General features: G+C 41.0%; 1 protein-coding gene across 4 annotated transcripts in view; it reads left to right on the top strand.

Moving 5' to 3' along the window:
* The window catches only part of LOC111870746 (gastrula zinc finger protein XlCGF8.2DB), a 30,113-nt gene extending 16,221 nt beyond the window's left edge, over nucleotides 1-13,892 (top strand). For 2 of the 4 annotated variants that reach the window (XM_033754017.1, XM_033754018.1), the window contains exons 2-3: nucleotides 9,973-10,129; nucleotides 11,963-13,892. In XM_033754017.1, coding sequence (XP_033609908.1) covers nucleotides 10,007-10,129; nucleotides 11,963-12,982 — 1,143 coding nt within the window. In that variant the 5' untranslated portion in view covers nucleotides 9,973-10,006 and the 3' untranslated portion in view covers nucleotides 12,983-13,892. Of the gene's footprint in view, nucleotides 1-6,354; nucleotides 6,560-9,972; nucleotides 10,130-11,962 lie in introns of those variants that run through there. The other 2 variants (XM_023863278.2, XM_033754009.1) reach the window with 2 other exon arrangements.
* The last annotated feature ends 2,954 nt before the right edge of the window (nucleotides 13,893-16,846 follow it).

The following is a 16,846-nucleotide window of genomic DNA, read 5'->3' as shown; positions in this document are numbered from 1 at the left end:
GAAGGTTTGGTCACCAACTTCTTCTGCCGCTGCGGTATACCTCGAGAGTTGCATAGTGACCAAGGCCGTAACTTCGAGTCTCGTCTGCTACACGAAGTTTTGCAACGCCTGGGAGTGATCAAGACGCGCACCACGCCCCTGCATCCGCAGTCGGACGGTATGGTGGAACGCTACATTAAAACCATCGAGGAACACCTACGAAAGGTCGTCGCATCCCACCAGAGGGACTGGGATGAGAGGTTACCCCTCTTCCTCCTAGCATGCAGGGCATCCACTCAGGACACTACGGGCTTGACCCCAGCTAGCCTAGTGTTCGGACGAGAACTCGGACTACCCTGCAACCTGCTGTTTGGAGTACCCCCAGACAAGGAACTACCCACAACCGACTATGCGGCACTTTGCAGATCATCTACACGACATCCACAATTATGCCCGGCAACACATGAAGCTCGCCCAGGTCATAGCCAGTCGCTATAGCCGGCTTCTCTAGGAGCAGCAAAAAAAATTATACTCCGTTTAAGCCATTAGACATGCAATAGGACATTGGCCATATCCACTGGGAAACCCCTAACCCCATCATCATAGAAGCATAGAGAACGTGCCTCGAGCGGGCTTCGAACCGACACACTCACAGCATTGTGAGTACACAAGGACCTAGAACCACCACAGTAAATAAGCCCCTCCGGAATTTTAAGCAGTCCCAACGTCTATAACCGATTTAAAGTTGTTAAATAACCAACAAACTGTGCCCGAGTAGGAATATCGTAACCGAAAAGTGAGGAGTTCTTCTTACATACGTCAGTTCAAGNCCTTCCGTTGGAAAATGATACGCAACGGGCTGTTCGCTCGCTTGGCGGTCTTTTCCCGTCGCATTAAAGGGACGACTTGGGTTGCAGTGGTGCCAGTCTGGACGTGTAGGCGGCTGCATCGCGCTTTGCTTATCAGCTCCAGACAGTTGGAGTGTAGTCATCAAGATAGTGCGTTCTTCTGTTTGTGATTCTCTCTTTATATAGTCTGAATGGAGTGGAGTAAGGAGAGCACATATTTAATTGATGAATATAAAAAGAGGGATACGCAACAAGTCTGGACGCAAAATTTTGTCGCGTTGCATCGGACGATACGCAACAGAGATACGATACAGGGATACGCAACAAGTCTGGACCCGGCTTTACATACGTCAGTTCAAACCGATCGCGCTGAATGGCAGTGCTGAGGTGATAACACACAGTACTGGGAGGGAAGTGGAGACAGTTCGAGTTCTCACGCTCGTACATCCACAGCCTGTGTGTCGAGTTCAGTCCTGGGACATGACCAAATGCATAGACAGGTTCACACACTGGCTGTTTGCTGAGTAAGGAGAAGTAGTGGCCGTGTTTTTAATTGTAAAGTTCTGCAAGAAAGACAGCGCTATATAAACAGAACGATATCACCAAAGGATTAACAATGTTTATCAGAGAAACAAAGTTCATTCATTCGTTAAGTCACACTCTCTTCTGCACAGCAAGCGGGCTATCGTAGCGGGAGGTGCTCGGTTCGAATCTCGATCAGGATATCAGCTATCCTCAGTGCCTTCAGGCAGAGGCCGCTACCTTCCAGATCTTTTACAATTCATTCAGCTTCCCTACCATTCTACGCTACATACTTTAGCTACTGACAGCGTCGTAAACGACCATCAAAAAATTGTCGCAATCAGAGGTACAGGAAACCTTCGCTAATCCGGTTACAGTTACTCCGGATGTCGGATTNGCATAGACAGGTTCACACACTGGCTGTTTGCTGAGTAAGGAGAAGTAGTGGCCGTGTTTTTAATTGTAAAGTTCTGCAAGAAAGACAGCGCTATATAAACAGAACGATATCACCAAAGGATTAACAATGTTTATCAGAGAAACAAAGTTCATTCATTCGTTAAGTCACACTCTCTTCTGCACAGCAAGCGGGCTATCGTAGCGGGAGGTGCTCGGTTCGAATCTCGATCAGGATATCAGCTATCCTCAGTGCCTTCAGGCAGAGGCCGCTACCTTCCAGATCCTTTACAATTCATTCAGCTTCCCTACCATTCTACGCTACATACTTTAGCTACTGACAGGGTCGTAAACGACCCTCAAAAAAATTGTCACAAACAGAGGTACAGGAAAACTTCGCTAATCCGGTTACAGTTACTCCGGATGTCGGATAGTCCGGATCGAAATATGAAAAAGTGAACAATGTTGTCTGTTCACAGTTGCAGGAGTTTTGTGAAAGCGTGTTCGCGTTTCTTCTGTTCTAGTTGGCCTGTGTAACAAGAGAGCGATCAAGGTGTATGTGTTTACTGTAGGCCCAGGTCCGTTCCGCGCCTATATAAATGAGTTACAGAAGAAGAGGACAGCAAAAAGCTGGAGTAGTAGAGGAGTTACGAGTTACGAGCAGTAGTAGCAGCAGAATCACACGAACTAGTACGCAAGTCAGTTCTCGGTAGGAGTTAACGGAAATTTCGTAGTTGAAAAAGAATTAGAAGTTGGCCTCTGAAGATTTAACGTGTGAGTAGAAGATTTAATTTCTTTGCTATATTTGGGGTGTGTAATTCAATGAGACTGTTATAGTTACTGCGTTATAAATACGTGCAAAATAGTGAAGATAGTTGCGGAATAACTGTAAATTGTGTAAAGCAGAAATAGTGTAATAATTAATTGTTGTTACGAGCTGTAGGTTGCTAATAAATTCAATTACCAATCCAAATCCTGGATTTAGTCACTGTGACATGTGACAATATCACATCGCCTTCCCCTGAAGTCCTTTCATCCCGAAGAGTCTAACGGTATATTACTTATCTTGCTTTCCGGTGACTGTTCTTTCAACGTCTTTAGCAAGTTGTTCCTTATTTCTCTCTCTATCTCTCTCTGAGCTGGCTGCTCTCTAACCGCTACCACTGCCCGTCCTCAAGGCCAGCTCGTCCCGAGTGGTTTCCTTATACTGTTCCAGTTAGTCCAGGTTCTCACAATAATGCAAAGTTTATCTTTCTCCCTTTCTGTCCCTTTTCCAGCTGTAGGGGCCGTAATCCTGGGAGTGACCAATGCTCCCCATATCCGATTCTTCTTACGCTGCTTCGTTTTCCGCTTCGGAGGGGGTCGACCAGTCCACAAAGTTCAATCCATAATTCTTCCTAACCCTCTGGAAATTCTCAGTACTTTTTTCGTGATCTTCTCTCTGAAAATCTAATCTAGGTGTTGCCTGATTTTCCCTTCGATTTCCAGATGTGATCGCTGTCCTGAGCTACACCCTACGGTTCCGTTCGTGGTTACCTTCTTCTTCCTTAGACATAGTAGCCGTCTGTCGCCTAGGTCCTTTATTCGCTTGCTATTTGGTGGTTGCTGTCTTAAGTCTCCGTTCCTTATGCCATTTTTGCATTCTGGTCCCTTGGAGCCTCTATTCTCCTCCGTTCGTCCTTTCCGGGTTCTCGGTGCATTATCGTCTTTTCATTGTCCATGAAACACCCGTTCCCTGAGACGTGTCACTTTTGCATTGCGACTCATACTCATTCCGGATAGCGGAGAATTTACTCCGAGATTCGCAATCGCCACGGGTCAGTTCCTTCGGCTCTCCAAAACGCCTTGCAGCTAGGTGCAGCTCTCTGGGATAATGGTTCAGCCTCGTTGGGGTTAGTAAAGAAAATTGGTCACGTCGCCAAATTTTAGTAAGTCTACGTGAGTCCTAGTATTATATCGCAGTATCCTGGTACAATGTACAGATCTGACACTGCGTTTCGCTTCCATGTCGTCTATGGGCAATTTCGCTTACTATTCAAGCGTCTTTTTTCTTTCCTGTCACTACATGTTTCTGCCAACCGGCCATCTACAGGCGTACAGGTTTCTGTGATTAAGGAATCTGCTTCCAACTGTAAAGCTGTTTTGTTTCATCCCTTTAGTAATAATTAAGAGAACAAATTAGATACATTTGAAATGGTTCATGACTTTTTACATTTCTTTTAGGGAATGAGGCAACAATTTCCGCCACATGAAAATCTACTTTATTTTCCATAAAAAATTTCAGACAAAACCTGCACCGTAACATGGAGCAAGTTAGACAAGGCAGCTAAGTTTTATGTACTCAGAGGGGTTATGGAAATAAAAAAGTCACTTTGGATTTTATAAATTCCGCTGTAGAGAAGACGAATATGAATTCAATGACATACACTTTTGCACAAGGTCATTTAAGGTCACAAACGAAAAATAACAAAACTCGCTGTTCTATGCCTCCTTTTTTTAATTTCAAGATTTGTTTTTAATTTTATTCTAAAAAGTTCTACTATTGATATTCAAAATGATAACCCTCAGCAGCATAATCCGTTTGAACTGTTTTACGAATGTCTTGATATAGTTAATATTGCAAAATAGGTGCCTGAACTCTTGCAATGAATATTCCTGTTTTGTGTGTGTCCATCTGGCCTTATAGGACACCTCGAGAGCCCATGTCCAGGATTTCATGACATCGAACATTTGGAAATTATAATGAAGCTTATTTACGAATTAAGAGTTCGGGTGAAATTGAGAAAATGTAACCCACAATATACACGAAAACCCGTATTCCTTTTTTGTAGGTATTTTTTATTGCTAGTGGGGTCGAACCAAGTCCCTTGACCTGCGGCCACTTCTGACCTATTGTACCAGCCCCAGATGATAGTTGAGGGTGATTGTGGAGCAATTGGTGCAATGAAGATTGGCAGGGGAAACCGAAGTACTCGGAGAAAAACTGCCCCAGCGTCACTTTGTCCACCACAAATCCCATTTGACCAAACGCTGGATCGAACACGGGCCGCCGCATTGGGAAACCAGTGACTGACGGCTTAAGTTGCCGTGCTGCCCTTCCTGTAGGTAACTTGAATGTAACCCGATTAAGCATTTTTCAGGGCTATCATCGCGTCCCCCACACCTTCTTCAGCGATGCAACGTGGAAGCTGTAACGGCTGAAGTCGGCTTAGGTCAAATTGGGTGATGTCTGACACAAAGACAAGGCAAATAAATAAAATACGAAGAATGAATGGATGAATTTATGTACGTAATAAGCTAATAAAAATATTGTCACGTGTATTAGTGACTAATAACGCGGGGTTAAGGATTAATGATTGGGTTTATTTACTTCTTATACGCACCATCAGTAAATACACGTAATCACAGAGCTATCGCTGTTACACACACACACACACACACAAACACACACAAGTCCTCTCCTAGTACCACAAATAAAACACAAGATCTACAACATTCTCATTGGATCATACACCACATATTATTCATGAATGAAGTCCTCTAATCACGCCAGGTCTTCACACGACGAACTTTCCGTAGAGATCTCCCACCGAGAACTCTGGTCTCTGTCACTTAAAACAAGACTGTTGTATTTGTAACTGCTGTTATATAGCCTCCGCATCGACCACGAATCGGAGAACACAGTCCTATTGTTTCATACGGAAAACAATATAGAAAACAGGTCACGTAATTGCTACAGCGCCAGTCCATTGGCGCGCTGAGTGTTGCCTAACAACCAGCTAATGTTGAGTGCGCTTATGAGAGGTGTTTATTGCGCCTTTGCCTAGCTATGCATGTTACATTAGTAACAATAATAATACAAGCTAAGTGTAAGGGAAACAAAAGTAATTTTACAAACCGAAATCCAGAGTGCAGTTGATTGTTCGGCTCAGAAACAAACTATTTAGCTAGTAATGAAATATGAAAGTATTTGACCGAGAAATGATGTTTGCTGCACCGCTAGAGTGACAGAGTGAACTTAGCAACGGGCTCAGGAGGCCATGACACGATGGGGAACAATGGCGTAGAAGATGATGAAGCTATGGTATAGAAGGAATGGAACGCAGAAGGAAGTAGGGAGTGGTGGGGCATGGAACGATACACGAAGTTAAAGAGGTTGATGTTAAAATCTGTAAGGTGTATAGTACCCATTCAATTGAGCAAAACAGGTCCCCGACAACAAGTTTCCAGGAATCAGTTCTTGTTCAGATATGGGCTAGTGAGTGTCCAGGTGGGCGCCTTAGATTATGGAATCTTAGGACAACTTGTTTTTCCTAGCAGGTGTAGTGCAACTTCTTTGTTTTGTGAGTGATTTACCGGTTACTTTTGAAACGTGTGCCCCTTCACAAACATTACATATGTCTTTCATACTTGATAGGGCACCACCTCATTTTTTCTACATTGTCAGACACCAACACAGCCAGACATTCCTTGAAGAGTGGTAACACGCGAAAGTCCTGACAATTGGCGTTCACGATTCTCTGATCTCAGTTTTCAGTATTTCGGCTGTGGGACACAGGAAGTGTTTTGTGTACTCAGTGTTAATCAGAGATTTGAAGGTATTACAGCAACGAGCACGGAATACCTGTCAGGGGATTGGAATGAAGCTAGGATCTTCGGGCAGAGTGCGCACATCTGTGCGCCGAAGAACTGAAAGTCGTTTTGAAATGCATTGGACCCACGTGCAGAACCGGTTGTAGGAATCAGATGAACATCGCCCATATCTGAGTAGGCACTGGTTTGTGGACACATTAGACTGGGAATATTCGCTCATTTTAGTGAGTACTTTACATTCTTAAGATATTTATCTATTTTAACAATCTGTATATACGAGTATATTACGACCTTTATCCCTGTAGAAAATCTGTGTTTTGGGTAAAGAAAATATTATGGGCTTTACATGATTCTCAGGAGAAGCTACAATAATTTTCCTAAACATTACTGAACGGACTATTTCCTAATTGAGAAATATTTTGTAGCCGTGAAATAGGACCTAAATTGTTATTCTCATTCGCTCAAAAGAAAATTAAGATTCCTCCGTCGGTGTTCACAATATTTTATACACGTCAATCAATGATTGAAGTGAACAATTGCTCCTGATATCGATAGGGATTAAAATCAATATTAATGTATTTTTCTATAGATAATATATCCCCGCTCTATTTTATTTACATTAGTGACCGGTGAAACAGGCATGTCTGCTTCCATTTTTATTATGTTTGATATACACGCGCCAGTCCATGTAACTGTGAGTCGTGTTTACAGATTCCTGCAAGCTTTACTGGCAGACGGTGAAGCCTGCTTTACCTCCAGAAATAGTGTAATTCCATCAAAACTGGCACTGCGTAAAATGTAACTTGCAGATATTCTCTCAGGCGGTTGTTCGTACAAGCAATGCTGTCATAATGATGTTTAGACTTTATTGAAATATACAATTTGATGTATTGTAGCCTACGTTCTTCATTTTGGAAAAACTGAAGGAGGAATTTGAATTACCCTTGTTGTTTTTGTGTCTGTGTCTGTCAGAATAACTTTTTTGCTGCTTGCATTTTGCCGTCGTTACGTGTTTACTAAGCCGTAGCCTAGCGAGTACCGTCTCTTCTGACTACATGTTCCGTTGGATTCAAAATTTGTTAGACGAAGTGGTCCATATGCGGTCCGTGTCATGTCAGATATATTATTCTATATGTCAGATAAGGTAAAGTTGTCCCTGAGCATAACTATCTAAGCAATATACTGTGAAAGATTATGGGGGTGTGGATGAATAGATATATATATTGTCACGTGTTGGGTATGTCACGCGGCAAATAACTTTACGTGGGTCTCGGATTTAGCGAAACTTTATTGAATACTCACTCTTACACGCCTTACAACTATCACCACTTTCAGTGTCACTTGACTTCTGGCCCAGTACTCAATGCGACATCTCAACTATCCTTGGCCGTGGTTGGATCTCAACTGTCTCTGGCGGCGGCTATCCCAAGATTGACTTCTTGCTGTCTTCTTCTGTCTCTCTGTAGCTCTCGGCTTACGTAAGTGTTCTGCGGACTGGATACCAGACACCATTCCTCACGGTTTCGTTTCTACTGTCCCCTGTTACGTAACGGGTGCAACGAACACTCTGTAGTTCACTTTTGGAGAGACGCGTTTGTTGCTTCTGCGTTGTTTACGCAACGGCTCCCTGTTTTTTGCGTTACCATGGAAGTGTCTATTCCAAACTCACGTGTTCGGCAATCCGTTGCCTCTGGAACGCTCCTTCGCAACGGTCTGTTTGTATTTGATTTTCGCTTTTGGAACTCAACAATTTCCATTGTAGCCGTTGAGCGGCGATGGACGTAAGGTAACGCGTCACAATATTCTTAAACTCGGCATTAGTTGGAGTGGCCAGATTCAAGTCCCGGGAGAGAGAGCTCCAAGTACCCATTGTATAGGAGGTTGGGCGGACCGCAGAGCCGTTCCAGACGACACAGAGAAGTGAAAATTCTTGACACTAACGAGACACGAATTCCGACCTCTAGGTCGTCCATTTCGTAGCCAGTCGCTACATCCTATATTTTGCCATGTCATTCAAAATAACAAATAAAAAGAGCAGAACTGTGTCTTCACTAGTGGACTGACAACTGGCAGTGTTTGGATTGGAGATTTTATTTGTTGATTATTCTAAAATACGATTCGTCATTACACTTAATTGTAACGCCAAAGCTGATCAATTTTTTTAAATAACAACAGCGCTTGTTAAGGTTTTTAAGTCTACTGTGTCTCCACCAGTCTTTCCATGGTCTGATCAGTGCCTTATGGAGGGTTAGTTTAATTTTGGCGCTTAAACGCTCATTTCTGAGTAGGGAGTAGTTTCTAATAAGTGTTCTGACTGCATTGACTTCAATCATTTCTTTGTGTAGTCTTCAGGTAATCCTCTTATCGAAGATTACACCCAAATAATTTACATGACTGACGAAGAGGATATTCTTTCATTCAATGTACATGAGTCTCAGGGGCCCTCAGTCTATGTGAACTCTCGCTCCAGTTATTCTCCTTATAATATTTTAGGACGGACAGCATAGAAAACATCGTTTACAACAGTTTCTCTATTGTTGCGCGCGGACTCGTTACCGTTGGAACCTGTCTGTTTGCTAAGGCGTTATTCAGTAACGGGTCTACATGCTCCAGCATATTATAATAGTCGCTCGAAGTGGTAGCCCTCGATATCAGTACGGCGTTGCTGTAATGGGTGGAGGATTCAGAAATATTTCAGGTGAAAGAATTTACTGTCCATCCCCTATTTTTACGTGAGTAGGTTCAGAACAATAGAAAATTTTCTGCTGCTAATCCAAATCCGTGGTTTTAATCGATATGTACGATAAAATAAGTAATGTGAAAATGTATTATATACAAAAATTATGTAAATACTTTTCAGCATCCATGATTTATTTAAACCGTCTTGCAGTGCATACACTCATTTATCTCCTTCTCTCCCTCGCACTACATGTTTCGGCATAATAATGCCATCTTCAGGTGCTTACTTATCCACGCCAAACTAGTTCATTGCATGCCTTGTCCTCATATTAAAATAACTAATATATGTATCTATCATATACATTGTCAAACGTTAAAAATATTAAAATTGTTCAGGATACCACATCGCTACGTCGCACCTCACTACGCCAGTCACGCCCATTCTCCTCTGTTGGAGCACTCCTTCACTATCTTGTGTGAGTTGTGCTTTTGTTGTGTCTTGCTCCTGTGACTGCGTGTGTTATACTGTTGGGCCTCCTGGGTATGTGTGTGTGTTCTGTCTTCGTTCACTCAAAACGATTCCGGATCAACTTAAGTTGAAGTCTGTCTTCGAACAGCAGCTGAATTACTCCATTTCAACATTTAAGTGCTCAACGGCTATTTTCTCACATATCTTGTGATAAGACTGGGAAATTGGCTTATAGAAAGCAGATAATTTTTACTAACTGCGCTTCAGTGCAACGCAATAGAACCTGTTGAAAAATGCATTCATATGTAAATACGCATTGCAAGCGCATAATCTGTAATTAATTTAAAAGCACTGGAATTGTCAATGACAGGGGTGCAAACTTTCCGATTCGTGTATTGGAATATCATATCAAATTTTACTGCTTCATTTTCTGATATCAGAGTGATGTATTTGGTGTGTCAGGCTCTAAACTATATGTGTGTTCGCCAGAGAGCAAGAGAAGAAGAAGAATAACAAGAGAAGAATGGCATGTGAAGAAGTACGCCTTGCGAGACTGCGAAGGACGTTGCATTCCTCAGCAACTCGAGTACCAAAAGTAATTCTGACACGAGTTGACTGGACATTTCCTGCTTTGAAGAATCAGGCTGTAAGTGTTGTGTGACCAATTATAAATTTATAGCAGAAACATTTGTATTACTAACTTTATTCAAATCATAATTGTCTTCTTCTAAAGTATATGTGCCATGTAACTACATCATGTGCACTTATCTTCATTGCAGTTCACTCTGTGTATGTGATGGATTTCTATAAATCTTACAACCACTTAGTCTTACTGACCTCCATGTTACAACCGAAATTTCAAAACACTTAGGCACAACAGACATTCCCTTCACTTTAAGACACATCCCAAAAATTTGTTCCGCTAATATCCAGTCTCTTATTACTCTCGCAGTTCTCGCTTGGTGTTCTACGAGGCTACGTTCCTAAAGGTTTAAGCACAAATATACGGTATGCATATGTTTCCCCCAGTTCCAAATTTTTCTTAAAGTAGCAACGCTTTTTACATGCAATTAAATTGAAGGGAGAGGCAGTTATATTATTAATTAATATCAATTAATAAAAAAACACTAATAATCATAGGATAAGAATTTTAAGTATGAAGGCAAACCCAGATTTTAGCAAATGTACAGGAATAAGTGACTACGCCTTTGATTTAATGCCGTTTAATCCCAGATTTCTGCAAATTTACAAGAATAAGTGACCATGCCTTTTGCTTTAATGCCGTCTATATGAAATTTCGGTTACTATTCAACCGTCTATTTTTTTTTTTGACATTATATCTTATCGGTCTGACCGACCATCTTCACATGTACAGGTTGTTCTAATTATGGAATCTGCTGTTCACTGTAATGATTTTTTGTTTCTATTGTGTTTCCCTCGGATTAGTTCCGGTTATGTGGGTTAGCCATCTGCTTTCACTTTCTTTCCCTTGACCTCAACGTCTTTGCCTTATCTGTAATATATGAAGTGATATATTACAGTTTTAATTTGATTTACACAGACACACATAACTCAATATTCAAAGCATTACAGAAAAGAAACACCAGAGAGCAGCACACAACACACACAACATCTTAGGAAGCAACACCCCCGATGTCAGGAATGTCAGGAAACCCTTCCACCGAAGGATCATGATGGTGGACGACCATAAGCAAGAACAGCCAAGACAGTCACAGGCAACAAATCAAACAATACCGTAAATAATACCAATAAATACATTAACTGAATAGACATATAAAATTCAAAACAAAGCTCTAACATAACACATCACATATTACAAATAAAGCAAAAGACGTATAGCTTAAGGACACCAAATTGAAAACAGATAATTGACGGACGTAATCAGAAGTAATGTGAGGCAACTGCATAAGAGACAAAACTGTTTTACACTGAGCAGCAGATTCCTTGTACACCTGAAGAGGGCCGAAATATGTAGTGTTTGTAATTGTAACCGAAGTTGCACATAGACGGCATTAAAGGAAAAAGCAGAGTCAGACCTGTGCAGTGCAACATGATCCTGCAATGCAATTTATGTACAGAAATATCATTTACACACGCTTGAACGTGCTCTATACCAGTAAGAATTTCAAGAACTATTCCCGTCAAATTATTAGACGTACAAGGCAAAGGATGATTCTTCACTCGTCATTAATTCCAGTCGATGGCAGGACCAGTTTGATTCGCTTAACCAATGCGTAGCATAGCGTGAGACGCCCGCAACATTTCCACTGAAACTGGCAGACAAATGCTAGTATTTGCTTAGTATTGGATTAGTAAATTTGAGGAACAAGCCGGGACAAAATTTCATTCTGGTTTCTCCTTGTGTAACAGTATTTGTAAAGGTGTCGTGTGTATTAGCGCAAAATGTCTCCGAGCCCAACTCCGCTGCAGGATCTGATAGCATTTCTGTTTCTTTCAGAGTGTTAAATTAAATGCATCAAATATTGAAGCAACACATGTCATTAAGGATGATAATGCCAAGGAAATTCTTCGTGAACAGGGAGCAGAATTGTTAAACAGAGAAGAAAACTTCGATTCTTGCGAGATATGTAAGAAGTCATTATCTCGTGAGAATAATTTGTTGGAACATTCAAGTGGAATTAACAGAAAAACAACGTGTCTCTGTAAAATGTGTGTCACATCCTTAACTCCTAAGCATAGTGCAGTACTAGGATCAAGTGTTCTCAGAGAGTCATTTTCTTACAAAGATTGCAAGAAGTTCACTAGTCAGTCTAACTTTCACAACTATACCAAAGCGCACACTGCAGAACGGCCATTTTCTTGCGAAGTGTGTAAGAAATCGTTCGCCCAGCGCTCTAACCTAAACACACATCTCAGAGTTCACAATGGAGAACGGCCTTTTTCGTGCAAAGTGTGTAAGAAAACGTTCGCCAAACGCTCTAACCTAAACACACATCTCAGAGTTCACAGTGGAGAACGACCATTTTCATGCGACGTGTGCAAGAAAACTTTCACACAGGGATCTACCCTAAACAGGCATCTCAGAGCACACAGTGGAGAGCGACTGTTCTCGTGTGATGTGTGTAAGAAACGGTTCATGCATCTTCATCACCTAAACATACATCTCAGAATACACAGTGGAGAAAGAACCTTTTCTTGCGAAGTGTGTGAGAAAACATTCACTCATAGCACTAGCCTGAAGAATCATCTGAGGGTGCACAATGGAGAACGCCCTTTTTTGTGCAAAGTGTGTAAGAAAACTTTCGCACAGAGTTCAACATTAAACAGGCATCTCAGGGCACACAGTGGAGAGCGACCGTTCTCGTGCGATGTGTGTAAGAAACGGTTTACTCAGGTCCATAACCTAAACATACATCTCAGAATACACAGTGGAGAAAGACCCTTTTCTTGCGAAGTGTGTAAGAAAACTTTCGCTAACAGATATATCCTGAAGAATCATCTGAGGGTGCACAGTTGAGAACGGCATTTCTCGTGAAAATTGTGCAAGAAAAGGTTCACTCGCCGTCCCGTTCTTAATATGCATCTCAAATCACACAGTGCAGAACAAGCATGATCCTGAGATATGGAAGGGAATGTTCACTTGTGGGAGGAAAACTAACAATCATCGCATGGAATAACATAAGGGATAACCTTTTCGTTTAATGTGTGCAAGAAAACATCCATTCATCGCGACAGTGCGAGTTTATAGAGACATTCCTTATTTTGCATTTCTATGAAAATGTTTATTGCATCAACTGAATTATTGTGTTTAAAATAACATATTTTGCTTCAAGAATTTATCTGGTTACAGAACATGAACGTTTTACTGTGTGATATGTTTAGCGGCCAAATTTTCACCATTGTACCTTCATAATTTCCTTGATTAAGACTCCTTTTAGTAACATACGCTAATGCTTTCGTATTATTATAAGTTGTATTAATCCTTTTGAAGTTTTGTTTTATGGTATTACAGGAATATTCACACATCACTCTTCTCTGTTCATTGTTATGTAGATGTGTTCAGAAATTGGTTTCACATTTTTAATGTTTGCTGTTGACTTCATTGATTTTTTACAATTAACTTGCCAACTTTATGTGCATTAAGTCAGAATTGTTTATTGGAAGCCTGATTAGTATATTAGGTTTATAAAATAAAAGTTTTGAATAGTATAGTCACTTTAGTTTCAGTTTTCTTGTGGGATTTCTCTGGTCCGTGTCCAAATGTTGTTAGATGTTTATATGTTTTATTTAACTGATGTTTATTTGATGTAACTGGTTTTATTATTCCAGTGTAACCAATTTTATCATCTTCTTTGTGTCCTGTCATACTCTATTTTTGCATCCTAACTGCTATTACTTTTAAGTGATAAATAAATTACTGGTCCGCATCAGATTTTCCCCGTTAGTAGCTATGTGCATGTCCACAGTTGTTTCCTTCCCTTGCGTTTATATTTCCATGGCTCGCCATAGGAGAGTCCCTGGGCTGCGATTTCACTGACGTCACATTTCTGAGTCTAAGCACAGGAGAAATATGTAGCTTAAGGTCCCATGGGTGGACTCAGACCAGATCGAGGCACTTGCAAGTGTGCTGATGTTTATCCAGTTTGTCTAAAACTTAAACATATCCTCGACCCGAAACGGATTTTCATTCCACAGATGAAACTAATGAAATCTTCCGTTAGAAGAAACAGTATCAATGTGCAGTTATCGTCTGAAGATACGGACACAAACTTTCTTCTCTCTCTGCCCCCCCCCCACACTTCTATCCTCAGAATTTCAGATGAGTGTTGTTTTCACACGCCATATTTACACAAGAGTTGTCATCTGCATCAGACATCTTGCGCCCCTTCTTCGCCACTATTTTCGCCCTTGGGAAGACAGCAGATTTCTTTACAAACATACCTAGGGAAAAATGCCGCAAATTTACAGACAAAGAATGGTCTTTGTTATGACCAGGGCCCGGATTTTGATGACCTGAAAATATTTTTAAAATGACCGAAAAAATCCAGAAAAATGACCCAAAAATAGAATATGCATGGCCCGGATTTTGATGACCTGAAAATATTAAAAAAAATGACCTAAAATGACCGAAAAAAATCCAGAAAAATGACCTAAAGGAGAAAAGAAAGAACACTTTGCTTCCATGTTATTCACATTTCAGAAAACATATGAAGAAAAATATTCTAAAATGGCCAAAAATGGCAAGAAATGCCCTTAAAAGTCCAAAACATTACCAAAAATGACAAAGAAAAATACCTATAAAATTTACATTTCTGTAACCAGCAGCTCATCCGAGATTTATATATTTAACAGAATCGCATAGGATACAAGAAAAAAGGATGACATGTCATCAAAATCCGGGCCCTGGTTATGACCAACAATTTGAAGCTACACATCAAGTCGCTTTGAGTGACTTACCGTCACTAATAATGTGACTTTCACCTCGATAACCTGAGAACACAGCATGCACCTATCCCATCAACTCCTGTTGAAGGAAGCAGAGATAGTCTCAGAGACGTCAGACATTACTCCACGTTGACGTGGTTGATCAGCCAAGAAAAGTTTGCTGTAACACAGTAAGCCCCTTCCTTNAAATGACCGAAAAAAATCCAGAAAAATGACCTAAAGGAGAAAAGAAAGAACACTTTGCTTCCATGTTATTCACATTTCAGAAAACATATGAAGAAAAATATTCTAAAATGGCCAAAAATGGCAAGAAATGCCCTTAAAAGTCCAAAACATTACCAAAAATGACAAAGAAAAATACCTATAAAATTTACATTTCTGTAACCAGCAGCTCATCCGAGATTTATATATTTAACAGAATCGCATAGGATACAAGAAAAAAGGATGACATGTCATCAAAATCCGGGCCCTGGTTATGACCAACAATTTGAAGCTACACATCAAGTCGCTTTGAGTGACTTACCGTCACTAATAATGTGACTTTCACCTCGATAACCTGAGAACACAGCATGCACCTATCCCATCAACTCCTGTTGAAGGAAGCAGAGATAGTCTCAGAGACGTCAGACATTACTCCACGTTGACGTGGTTGATCAGCCAAGAAAAGTTTGCTGTAACACAGTAAGCCCCTTCCTTACTCTGTTTATTAGTTCCGAAGGTTTCCGTTTCAGTTGAACATCTTACAAATCCCACAGAGCTTAACTGCGACAAGCAAGGTATTTTATATGCATGCGTTACTTCCAATGGATAGTTAAAGCGCAAGAAGTGTGTACAATAAAACTTATTACAACATATTATATTACAATAGCGAACGCCTCTGTGGACTAGTGGTCAGAATTCCTGGCTAAATATACAGAGGTCCCGGCTTCGATCCTCGGCGCTGTCAGATTTTCTGTGAAGTAGTGGGTCTGGAATTGGGTCCGCTCAGCCTCGTGATGATAATTGAGGAGCTATTCCAAAGAAAAAAGCTGCTCCGGCCTAGAGAACCGAAATTAACGGCCGTGGAGATTCGTTGCGCTGACCACGTGACACCTTCTATCCGTAAAAGTTGGCACTAACTTCGACGACAAGCGGTGGTCGCTATGTCGGTATAGCTCGCTTGCTGAGTACAGTCCATGAAGTTCTTTATTATATCATATTTTCGCCTGTAACCTTATGACGCGACAGTAAATAAAGGGTTTCTTATTTGATAACTCGATTTACTGGATAATTTCACACCTCGTAAGTACAATTCGTTATTGCACTTTCAAGATTGTTGCATCTGTGTTGCACAAACTATTATAACACTCTCAAGGTTAACATACAAACTGCTGACGTCTTCCTGACGAAACACCGAACTGAACTGCTTCTTATATAGAATCGGCACGGACCACGCACAGAAAGCCCTGTTGTATTGTTGCATAAGGAAGACCACACAGAAAACAAGTCACGTGATTCCCAGCTAGCGTCTTCATTGGAAACACTTTCGTATCCGCTTATCTACGGATGTGTGTAAATTAAACAGTTTATTTTCTGTACAGTGACAACCATTCTTACACAAGAAAAGCCTATCGCAGGCTCTGCTTCCATTAAAAAGAAACCTTAGCATAGAAAACTCGGTGCCTTTAGTCCGCAAGCGAACCATACCGACCGTACGACCGCCGCCTGTCGGCGAAGTCAGTAACATCTTTAGTGGATAGAGGGTGTCGCGTGGTCATCGCAACGAATCCCCACGGCCGTTGATTTGATTTTCTAGACCAGAGCCGCTACTTTTCCATTCAAGTAGCTCCTCAGTAATCCTCACGAGGATGAGTGGATCAACCTTAGCATATTTTATTTATAATTAAAAATAATGTAATTAAAACCCTATACCTTTCGCATGTATGTTACTGCACTA

Source organism: Cryptotermes secundus, unplaced genomic scaffold (assembly GCF_002891405.2).
Source record: "Cryptotermes secundus unplaced genomic scaffold, Csec_1.0 scaffold1823, whole genome shotgun sequence".
In the NCBI taxonomy this organism is placed as follows: Eukaryota; Metazoa; Arthropoda; class Insecta; order Blattodea; family Kalotermitidae; genus Cryptotermes; species Cryptotermes secundus.
This window is presented reverse-complemented; position numbering and strand designations above follow the sequence as displayed.